Source organism: Orcinus orca, chromosome 10 (genome assembly GCF_937001465.1).
Source record: "Orcinus orca chromosome 10, mOrcOrc1.1, whole genome shotgun sequence".
Lineage (NCBI taxonomy): Eukaryota > Metazoa > Chordata > Mammalia > Artiodactyla > Delphinidae > Orcinus > Orcinus orca.
In genome coordinates, this window is record NC_064568.1 from 22,737,774 (window position 1) to 22,750,341 (window position 12,568).

The 12,568-nt window shown below is 38.4% G+C and overlaps 1 protein-coding gene across 7 annotated transcripts in view; it reads left to right on the forward strand.

The window, feature by feature from the left end:
• The window catches only part of SUCLG2 (succinate-CoA ligase GDP-forming subunit beta), a 337,575-nt gene that overhangs the window by 227,534 nt on the left and 97,473 nt on the right, over window positions 1-12,568 (forward strand). For all 7 annotated transcript variants that reach the window (XM_033424868.2, XM_049715818.1, XM_049715817.1 and 4 more), the window contains one exon: window positions 8,692-8,812. In XM_033424868.2, the coding sequence (XP_033280759.1) occupies window positions 8,692-8,812 (121 nt within the window). The remainder of the gene's footprint in view (window positions 1-8,691; window positions 8,813-12,568) is intronic.

Consider the following 12,568-nt stretch of genomic DNA (forward strand, 5'->3'; position numbering starts at 1 on the left):
TAGGCACTCGTCTTGGGAGCAAGTATGGCTTTATAATTTATATGGTTCAGTACGCATAGTATCTTTTAACCTGTTAGAATAAACCAGTATTCATAATGGAAGGTGCCTTGGTCCTATCTAGTGCTGGAAGTGCGTATTCAATTTTTTTAAATTTTAATATACCTAAACATGCATAGTTAATGAGATTGTTAGTGATCATGCTGGATGTGCATTGGGTTTTCTGACTGATATTTTCTTTGTGTTGAATAAAAGCCATTAAAAGAGGAAATTGTTGACAGACTAAATCTTTAAGTACTAATTATCAAAATATGTGTTAGGTAACTCCAAAGTTAGGACGACAAATCTATAACACACTTGCTTTGACTCTTTCCTCTACTACAATAGCAGGCATTGTTAATAGGTCACAGAGCTCTCTGAACCAGTACGTGACTCCATCATTAGTCTCAACGCAGCACTTTGAATAGCCGCTCACACAGAGTTACCATACCTCCCACTGGCCATTCCATGGTCTGATATTTAAAATCTGTATCAACAGTGATGTCTCTAATGGCATAATTCTCCATTCGAATTTTCCTGATCATAAAAATAGAAATAATAGCTTTGGCAAAGGGATAAATTTCAACGCATCAGAAAGGGGAAAAGGGGGGCTTACCAGTCTGCAGAGAGGGGTCTTATAAGGACATCTGTCCCAGTTCAGGAGGGACTCTGGGTTTTGGACTCGCTCTTATAGCATCATGACCCCTCCATAGTCCTATCTAAGTAGGGATTGCAAACCACAAACTCTGGACAACTGTTTTATCAGTAAACAGGGAACATTTTGGGTTGTAAAGAACCAAAACCACTGGTCCACAAAACTACAAAAGATATCTTACCTCTGGTCCATCTTAATTGAGCAGTGAGATTTGAAAACAAGAAATAGTTGGACAGCAGAATATAGAACTCAGGACTGTGCCCTTGAAGCTTGGAAATAAACCAAAATAGAACTGGGGCTCTTGATTAGTCATAGAAGTGACTGAAAGACAGTAGGAGGGAGTGGAAAGACCATGGACTTTGAAGTAAGACTGACTTGGTCCAAATCCTCACTCCACTGCTTAATATCTATGTGCCCTTGGACAACTTATTTAAGCTCCTTGAGTCTCAGCTTACTTGCCAGGGAAGGTTGTAGTTCATCACTCTTAGCACCTAGGAAAATTAACATTCAATAAATGCTACTCCTCCATACCATTTTACTTATTCTAGTGATGAGAAGATTGCAGGATACACGTATGGTAAAGAATTCAGGAATAAGTAAATAGAACAAGGATGATTTAGACACATTTTCCTTGTTTCACCCTGGGTGGTCTCAGAGGTCAAGCTTAATGGAAACTTGGCTCTCCAACAAAATATTGTTCATCCATCAGATGTCATTTCCATGCTATCAGTTTTGGGATAACAGATAGATATTCCAAAGTTGGAATAAAATGGTTGGGTGTTTATCTTGATTAATTAAAAATGCGGAAATGTTGTTTGGGATTAAGAGTGATGTTTAAGATATTTCCTTTTCTGAGCTTTTCAGGTTGGATTGTTTACTCATTAAAAGCATTTCTTCCTTGGAAGACACTAAAAGGGCAGAGTGGGCAGGTGTTTTTCAAGAAATACTGCTGTTCTCATATCATTTGTAAATCTGGACATCATTTGCTTTAACCCAAGGATCCTAGGACTTGATTTCATACAAAAGAAAATAATTTCAAACTTCAAGAATAAACAGAAAGTAGAAAAGCAAGCTGTAGAAGCTCACTCAGATTTCAGCAAAAGGCAAATCTGGTCCCAAGAGGACTGATCTGACGGCTTATTTGTAAGATTACAGCAAATCCCAAGATTGAACGCCTCACCTGAATCACTTCCTTATTGACTGAATCCATTTAGACTCCCCTCTAATTTAGCAGAGTGTTTTTATTAAAGCCAGGCATACAAACATCAATTTCCCAAGCTGCATCTAATTTCCTTCACCATTTATTTTCCTTCGTTGGCCGCCAATGGATTAGAAGACATGATTAGAATTCAGCAGGAAAATAAAAACAACCACAAAAAAGAGAAAAACAGTTCCACAAAAACAGATGCATAAATAAGAGCAACAACTTTCAGAATTAAAATAACTTGTGATTAAAAGAAAGTCCTTATCTTGCCTAATGTAAACATGCTTGCTTGATTTTTATCAGCAGTGCCTACTGCACTGGGACTAAATTAGCAACCTGAACTGGAAGAAGCAGACAAAACCCAGTAGTTGCACTTACTATGCTTAATGTATACACTACAGTGTGTTTTAAATGCAGTATAGTACTTAACTATTTGCAATAATCATTTCAAAATGGCAGGCTTATTGCTGAAGTCTTTCTATTTGTTCGTTTCCAACCAGTGTCAGGGAGAGAAAAAGAATAAAGCAAAGGCATTCAAGTCATTTTATGAACTTGTTAAAGGTACAGGTTTGTTCCAAAGGAATGATATTCATGTTGGAATGGACACATTTATTTAATCAGCCATCGCTACAGCCTAGGTACATTAATGCTGTTGGTGAGAGCAAGAAAATGGTCCAACAAAGGAAGAGAACTTAAAATCTGAAAACTCACTATCAAAGAAATATCAAATGATGCAAAGGAGGAGTGATGGTTGCACTGAATTTGAGGATAGCCATCAGTCAAATTGTGTCGGTGTCAGGGGGTGGCAAACTATGGCCCATGGGCAAAATCTGGCGTCCCACTTGTTTATGCGAATAAAGTTTTATTGAAACACAGTCTGCTTATTCATTTAAATATTGTCTGTGACCGCTCTAATTTTGCAACAGCAGAGTTGAGTAGCTGGAACAGAGACTGGCCCTCAAAGCCGACTAGCCCTTAACAGAACAAGTTTGCTAACCCCTCATGTATGTCAGCAGCGCCTCTATGATCACCTAGCTGTTCCAGACAGCCCTGCGTGTGGTATGGTAAAACAAACCCTGGTTGAAACTATGACTCCTTAATAGCTAAGAACCCCTGAACTCTCAGAGCCTCAGTCTATCCATGAAATAGAGGTTATAAAACCTGTCTTATAAACTTAATGTGAGTGTACTGTGGGTGATGCTGAATAAATGATAGTTTCCTTGCCAGATGCCCTGAAGTCTTTACAGGTGTCTAGAAATCAAAGGCTTTTCAATCCCCTACTCATGGCATTTGCTCTGTAAGACTGATTTGGTTCCTGCTGCTGTGGTCCATCTCATTTCCCACCACTTCACTTTGCAAGCCCCAGCCTCCTGTTACTCCTCCAGGTTCAGTTCAGTTTCTCAAAGGCACCAAGTTCTCTTCTGCCCCCTTGACCTTGCCCATGGTGTTCTCTTGTCTCAAAGTACTTACTCTTCATTCCTCTCATACTCTACCTGGCCTCTTCTAGTCTGTCCTTCAGATCCTACGCTAAATGTCACTGCGTACACGAGGCCCTCCCTGACCACCCAGTGTAACATGAGTCCTGTCCTATGATCTCAAAATACCCAGAGTCTCCCTCCCCTTCATAACCGATATCATGGTTTACGATTTCAGATAATGGATGCAGAACATTTTTTGGTCTGTTTTAGAAAAATCTTTCTTGTCAGCCTCAATGGTTAAAAGAGTGCCTAGCACAGAGTAGGCTTTCAAGAATATATTGTTTCATTCAGCAATCTGTCAATATTTGCCTGTCATTAAAAGGAGTCAGGATAACCTTAAAGAAAAAAAAAAAAAACTGAAGTTTTGATTCTGATCACATACTAGCTGCATAATTTGGTACAAGTCACTTTTACCTCTCTGAGCTTCACTTTTCTCATCTGTAAAATGGGATAGGTGTTACCTACCTCACATGTTTACGGCAGAATCCGCTCTGGTAATGAATGGGAAAATACTAAGCAAAGTACGTACTGTGGGACCTCAATAGGTTTGCTGGCTCCAAAAGATATTTGATGGTATAGCTGTAGCCCCAGTGATTCTCCAGATCTTTGGTACTCTCAGTTTTCTTATCTGTAAAATGGGGATAAAAATTATATCCATCTCATATACTACTTATGTGTTAAATGTGTTAATATATGTAAAAAAGAATACTGCCAACCACCTGATAGATACCTAGTAAACATTAGCTATTGTTGTATTTGTGATTATTGTTAATCTTTCAATTCTTAAAGATTATGAACTTTTCTGGGGAAAGTGCACATTCTAACAAAATTCTGTAAATAGTTGCAAAGAGTTCACAATTCCCCTGTGCTATCTCTATATGCTGCAAGTTACCCTTTGCCATTATCTGCCTTTGAGGCCAAATTCTAAAGAAGCAGCTTAGTCGAGGACTTACCGAAAATTATGTCCCAAAATTGTGTGTGTGTGAACTTATCTGACTGAGCTTGCCTAACGTTCATTAGATTCTGAAAAGGATTACGTTCCCCAAAAAGGGTTTTAGTTGGGATTTTTGTTTGTTCATTTAGGGTTGAGAGGAGCTTGATAAATACCAAAGGCTGTAGCTTTTCTTCTTTGGAAGTTCATTCTTTACTTTTAATTGTGGACTGACATCTGCAGCCAGAGTGTATTTTGCAAAGCCAAATACACGCAGACATTTGAAAAACCTGCATTTGGACTGCCCGGCCACCTGCACAGCTGCCAACAGCTGCCACCACAGACTCCTCCTTGGGAGTAGCTGTCTGGGGTCCAGGGACCTGTGCAGTGGATCTGGCTCCATAACTGCCTTGCTAGATGATCTTTCCTTTTGTGAAACAGTAAATAGCAGCCCTTGTAATCCTCAGCTGAGAATGTAGAAAAGCCTGCTCCTGAAAGCACCCAGGAATCTTCTGGGAGAGTTTCGGGTTCGTAAATAGACCTACCACTGACTTTTTAAAAATGTGCCCTTTGCCGGGGGGGAAGAAAAAGACTATTAAAACGTTTCTATTGGTATTGTCATGGAGCAGCAATTAGGGGTTGTAATAATAAATGAACACGTGAGGCACACATTGAAAATTTGACATGCTTTATAAGTGCCAAGTAATAATAATGATGTCACAAGGCTTTCATTTTCAAACTGTCTTAATTTCATTCTCAGTTTGAGATTGCAGATTACAGTAGTTAATAATTGGCCCAGAGTGAAACCTTAAATCAGATTTCCATTAAAGTGCGTGACTGCAACAAATTACTTTACAGGAGGAGAGAATGGCATTGTCTCTGGTGGTGTGGGGTCTTCCCATCACTCCTGGTGGTGATTTCCTCTTGGTGCTCCGTGATACGCCACATGTCCTAAATGATCCCATGTCCCTGAGCTACACAGCGTGTGTACTTCTGTGTCTCTTTGTTAGTATCAAACTCTTTTTCTCCTCCCTCTCTCTCTCTCTCTCTCTGTCTCTGTGTCACATTCTCTTATGCTCCCTCTCTCACTGCTGGTCTTTCTCACTGTCTCTCGTGCTCTCAGATGGTTGCTCTGTATTTCTCATCTCATGTTTGCTCATGCATTCACTCTTCTCTCTGTCCCTGTCTCCCTTTCCCATCACTCCCCCTCTACCCCTGAGGGAGACTTTCAAAGCTTGTCTTCACCCAGCTCTGGGAAAGCAAGGAATAAGGCAAAAGAACCAAGTTCCCATCCCTGGCCTCTAGTGCCTGCCACTGTTTACCTCATCTGGATTTCCTCAGGTTACTTCCCCATTCAGCCTGTAGGTCCTGAATGAACTAACTTGGGTGACAGCTCTGCCTTCATCCTGGCTGCCCTCTTTTACCCAAGTTCCTGCTCGCTCTTTCTCTTTGTCACCTGGAACATCACTTCTTCCAAAAGGCCCCTTTCGCTACAGCAGTCTGTACCACTAGTGTTGCCCTGGTCTTAGCTCCGTGAGACTAAGGAGCCAGGATTGTAATTGCCAGTTTGCTGGTCTGCCTCAAACTTGTCTTTGAACTCTTTGAGGGTAGTGATGACATCTTATTCATCTCCATCTCCCAAGCACTAAACTCTGTGCCTGGTTTGGGAGATGGCCATTAAGTGTCTATTGAAATTAATTTCATTCACTCTTGAAACCATTATTTATTAGGTGATTACACTATGTCATGGATTGTGCTAGCTGCTTATAAAAAAAACTCCTGTTGTAGAGGAGCGCAAAGGTGACCCACCCAGGGTGTTGTATCTTGGGATACAACACTATAAAACTCTTAAGGAAAACACAGGCAGAACACTCTATGACATAAATCACAGCAAGATCCTTGCTGTGAGAGGTGAATATACTACATTGGAGAACAGTTGTCCTTTTTTCAGCACACCTAACAAAGCCACCTATTCATCCACCATTGGAAAAGAGGGCTTTTCCTTGGGTTCAGTACCAGTTGAAGTGGTTGGCTCACTTTTAGGTACACATTGTTGTTTGAAGAGTATCTGTATTTGTCAGATGCTTGTTAAACACAGTGAGATAACTGACATGAAGGACTCATGGGAAGTGATACTAAATGAGGCAATACCAGAATCACAGCTCATACCTGACTCTTGCTCCAGGGTATACATCTACTGAGAAGCATTGGATCACAGGGCCAGGGGCATCTTCCTGCCTCTTGTGCCTCACTCCTGCCTATGTGGATGACTTCACATATGTTTGCTGTGTGTGGTGTGCCTACTCTATAGAACAGTCATACTGTTTTAGATGGATTAAAGAGAATAATTCACCCTAACTTGATGACACAGAAAAGCTTCACTGAGAAGTTGTTGACATCTGAACTCATCCCTAAGGAATGTGCAGGTTGCACCATGGCAGAGGTATAGAGGAGCCACTGTGTACTTTACTAGAAAGCTTAGTTCTTCTACAAAAACTGAATGAGCCTCAGCTCTTTCTGAGTTTCTCTCTTGGACCCTGTGGAGTCATTATTGCTCTTGAGTGGTTTTCGTCTTCCATTGTTCTGGCAAGCTCCTCTCCATCCCACAGCTATTTGAAAACTACTGCTGTACCAGGCCTCAATACTAACAGCATTTAATAGCCATCATTAGAAAGCAAGCTTCTGCTTACCAGTCAGCCTGCTGTGAATGGTAATGGGAGATTTCTTTTTTGGGAGTAGCTCCAGTGTCTAATTGGTTTGGAAAATATTGCTCATTTATTTTATTCTTAAAACATTACCTTTTTACTGAACTTCAATAAGTTTCTGTTTCTGTTACATTCAAATTCAACATAGCTGCAGTCTACTGAAAGGTTTTCTTCTTATACTTGCTGTCTAGGTAACCTGTCCACTTTCACCATAGCTTGTTGAAATAAATGCACGTATAAATATCCATTAGGTACCTTACAGGCATGTAATAAGCATCTCACACGTCTTATTTAGGCCTTTCAACAACTTTATGGACTAGGTACTATTATTCCCATTTTATAGGTGAGGAAACCACGTTCGAGGCAGGGTGGGGCCCTTGCCCAAGATTCCAGCTCTAGCAGCTGGCATGAATGAAGAATCAGTAGGCAATCTAGAGCCTGACTTTGAGCCTTACCACTGCTACTTGTTAGCTATGTAACACTGGGACACATCATGTGAATTTTCTGAATGGCTTTATCAGCTATAGGGGGCTAACCATCACTGTACTTACTGTACTGTAATGCAGGGATCAAAATTAAAAATGAGGGTTCATGTAATGGCACTTTTTAAAGAGTTAAGTGCTGAACAAATGTAAGGTATCCTTTTCTCATATATTTTGTGTAGTTAATTTAGCATATTGAAATAATGGGATTTAAAAATGGCATGCAGCACACACATATATGCTTTGCAATTAGTGTAGCATAATTTAATTGTGACTCCGTTGTTGGAATTTTGATGCCTCCAGCTTGATGAATAGCCGTTATCTGTGGGTGTTATCAATTAATCTAGGTAATGAATTCTCTTCATTATCTCGTTCTTCATGTTAATTATACAGGATTTTCTTACAACTATTTATCAAGTCAGGGCAAGTACAATTTTTTTGGCCCACATGCCTTTTAGTATGGAATATGTATAAGCAGGTTAACATGATGGGTTTAAATTTACATTTCTGAAAAATTCTAGTCAGTGGCTTGACTTTTCTTATATCCTTGTAGTGTGAGCTTGTATCTTTTTATTTGGGGGTCTTTTTTTTAATCAAAAAGGTCATTAAGATAATTAAGCTATCTCTGACTTTTGAGAATATACCTCTAGCATATCAAAGAGGTATTAAGGAAGCATAGAAAAATTGGAATTTTTACCTAATAATACAAAACAACAAATAATTAATGTTACTAGTTTTGAAATATTTTATGAGGTACCAGGACAGGTAAAAATTCAAGTATAAGCCATGGAGGGAAAAGACGTAACTACATGAAATTTTAAATGTCACTATGCATAAATAACATCCATTACATCTTAACATATGTTACATCTTACAGAAAAACCCAAACGAACTTTCTGGCCAGCCCAATATAAAACACAGCAGAAGACAGTGTATAAGAAATGAGTGGTGACTGAATTCATTTTGAATTCAGAGAAGTGATTGATAGGATAATCTGGGTTAATATGGTAATGTTATATATTGATATTTATTAATTAAATACTAAATTTTAACTTCAACATTTTCTGGGTCTTGTTTTATAGTTCCTATTCTGTTTTTTTTAAAGATGATTATTTTAATTGTCTCTGTTGTTTAGCCAATTATTTGGGGGAATGTTGACTGTCAGCATTTTGATGGGCACCTTCCTATTTTTTATTTCAGGTTGAAGCCATCCTAGTCAATATTTTTGGCGGAATCGTCAACTGTGCCATTATTGCCAATGGGATCACCAGAGCCTGCCGGGAGCTGGAACTCAAGGTGCCGCTGGTGGTCCGGCTTGAAGGTAAGTTACTGTAGATTTCCACAGTGCCAGTACCCACCTTCTTCAGGATCAGGTGACCAGCATGTTCTGCATTCACAAACTTCCTGAGACAAACATTAGGAAACACTGGATTACATAAGATGAAGCAAATGCAGTACTTCTCTGAGCTTTTAATCTGCATTGCAGCTCTCCAAGAATGGCACATGTTATGAGTCTCCAAATTTTCCAAACATATTCCAGGGTGGAGCCCTTTTATTATGAATCATATCATGAGATTAGTGTTCTGGGAAAAACACTCTTAGAAATGCTGCTCCAGGAATTTTTCATCATGGGACGCCAAGGGTTCTCAAACTTTTTGGTCTGAGGCCTCCCTACTTGTTAAACTGGAGAACCCCAAAGATCTCTTGTTTATTTTGGGTTATAACTGTCGATATTTATTAATTATTTAACTGATTAATAAATTAATCTGGTAAGAGGAATAACTACTTGGAACTTTTTAAATACTCACTTTTTAAATAATAAACTTTTAATTTTTGTATTATATATTTTACATGTAAGTATATAAACTATATAATTTATGAAGAATTAAATGTATCTTTTAAAAATTTTAGTAAGAATAGTAGCACTGTTTTATGGCTTTGCAAATCCCTTCAATATCTAGCTTAATATTTGCTTTTGCAACAGATCTGTTGCAATATGCTGCTTTGGTGGAAGTATATGAAGAAAATCTGGCCTCATAGAGCTATGTATCTGGAAAACACAGCAGTTTTTAATAATCATTTCATATAATTCTGAATATTATTCTTTGATACTACACTAAAACCTGTAGCAGTGTCTTTATTACAGATAGATTTTAACATAGAATCTGAAATTATTTCAACGAACTTTTTTTTTTGAATTTTTAAAAATTATTTATTTGTTTATTTTTAACATCTTTATTGGAGTACAATTGCTTTACAATGGTGTGTTAGTTTCTGCTGTATAACAAAGTGAATCAACTAATACGTATACGTATATCCCCAAATCCCCTCCCTCTTGCGTCTCCCTCACACCCTCCCTATCCCACCCCTCTAGGTGGTCAAAAACCACCGAGCTGATCTCCCTGTGCTATGTGGCTGCTTCCCACTAGCTATCTGTTTTACATTTGGTAGTGCATGTATGTCCATGCCACTCTCTCACTTTGTCCCAGATTACCCTTCCCCCTCCTGTGTCCTCAAGTCCATTCTCTACATCTGCGTCGTTATTCCTGTCCTTCCCCTAGGTTCTTCAGAACCATTTTTTCCTTTTTTTTTTATAGATTCCATATATATGTGTTAGCATATGGTATTTGTTTTTCTCTTTCTGACTTAATTCACTCTGTATGACAGACTCTAGGTCCATCCACCTCACTACAAATAACTCAATTTTGTTTCTTTTTATGGCTGAGTAATATTCCATTGTATACATGTGCCACATCTTCTTTATCCATTCATCTGTCAATGGACACTGAGGTTGCTTCCATATCATGGCTATTGTAAATAGATCTGCAACGAACATTGTGGTACTTGAGTGTTTTTGAATTACGGTTTTCTAGGGGTATATGCCCAGTAGTGGGATTGCTGGGTCATATGGTAGTTCTATTTTTAGTTTTTTAAGGAACCTCCATACTGTTCTCCATAGTGGCTGCATCAATTTACATTCCCACCAACAGTGCAAGAGGGTTCCCTTTTCTCCACACAGTCTCCAGCATTTATTGTTTGTAGGTTTTTTGATAATGGCCATTGTGACCAGTGTGAGGTGATACCTCATTGTAGTTTTGATTTGCATTTCTCTAATGATTAGTGATGTTGAGCATCCTTTAATATGTTTGTTGGCAATCTGTATATCTTCTTTGGAGAAATGTCTGTTTAGATCTTCTGCCCATTTTTGGATTGGGTTGTTTGTTTTTTTGATATTGAGCTGCATGAGCTGCTTGTATATTTTGGAGATTAATCCTTTGTCAGTTGCTTCGTTTGCAAATATTTTCTCCCAATCTGAGCATTGTCTTTTCGTCTTGTTTATGGTTTCCTTTGCTGTGCAAAAGCTTTTAAGTTTCATTAGATCCCATTTCTTTATTTTTGTTTTTATTTCCACTTCTCTAGGAGGTGGGTCAAAAAGGATCTTGCTGTGATTTATGTCATAGAGTGTTCTGCCTGTGTTTTCCTTAAGAGTTTTATAGTGTCTGGCCTTACATTTAGGTCTTTAATCCATTTTGAGTTTATTTTTGTGTATGGTGTTAGGGAGTGTTGTAATTTCATTCTTTTACATGTAGCTGTCCAGTTTTCCCAGCACAACTTATTGAAGAAGCTGTCTTTTCTCCATGGTATATTCTTGCCTCCTTTATCAAAAATAAGTGCGTAGGTTTATGTCTGGGCTTTCTATCGTGTTCCATTGATCTATATTTCTGTTTTTGTGCCAGTACCATACTGTCTTGATTACTGTAGCTTTGTAATATAGTCTGAAGGCAGGGAGCCTGAATCCTCCAGCTCCCTTTTTCTTTCTCAAGATTGCTTTGACTACTCGGGGTCTTTCGTGTTTCCATACAAAGTGTGAAGTTTTTTGTTCTAGTTCTGTGAAAAGTGCCATTGGTATTTTGATAGAGGTTGCATTGAATCTATAGATTGCTTTGGGTAGTATAGTCATTTTCACAATGTTGATTCTTCCAATCCAAGAACATGGTATATCTCTCTATCTGTTTGTAGTATATTTAATTTCTTTCATCAGTGTCTTATAGTTTTCTGCATACAGGTCTTCTGTCTCCTTAGGTAGGTTTATTCCTAGGTATTTTATTCTTTTGCTGCAATGGTAAATGAGAGTGTTTTCTTAATTTCTCTTTCAGATTTTTCAGCATTAGTATATAGGAATGCAAGAGATTTCTGTGCATTAATTTTGTGTCCTGCTGCTTTACCAAATTCATTGATTAGCTCTAGCAGTTTTCTGGTAGCATCTTTAGGATTCTCTGTTTTTAGTATCATGTCATCTGCAAACAGTGACAGTTTTATTTCTTCTTTTCTGATTTGGCTTCCTTTTATTTCTTTTTCTTCTCTGATTGCTGTGGCTAAAACTTCCAAAACTATGTTGAATAATAGTGGTGAGAGTGGGAAACCTTGTCTTGTTCCTGATCTTCATGGAAATGCTTTCAGTTTTTCACCATTGAGAATGATGTTTGCTGTGGGTTTGTCATATATCACCTTTATTATGTTGAGGTAAGTCCCCTCTGTGCCTACTTTCTGGAGGGTTTTTATCATAAACGGGTGTTGAATTTTGTTGAAAGCTTTTTCTGCATCTTTTGAGATGATGATATGGTTTTTCTCCTTCAATTTGTTAATATGGTGTGCCACATTGATTGATTTGCCTATATTGAAGAAACCTTGCATTTCTGGGATAAACCCCACTTGATCATGGTGCATGATCCTTTTAATGTGTTGTTGGATTCTGTTTGCTAGTATTTTGTTGAGGATTTTTGCATCTATATTCATTAGTGATATTGGCCTGTAGTTTTTTTTGTGTGTGTGACATCTTTCTCTGGTTTTGGTATCAGGGTGATGGTGGCCTTGTAGAATGAGTTTGGGAGAGTTCCTCCCTCTGCTATATTTTGGAAGAGTTTGAGAAGGACACATGTTAGCTCTTCTCTAAATGTTTGATAGAATTCACCTGTGAAGCCATCTGGTCCTGTGCTTTTGTGTATTGGAAGATTTTTAATCACAGTTTCAATTTCAGTGCTTGTGATTGGTCTGTTTATATTTTCTTTTTCTTCCT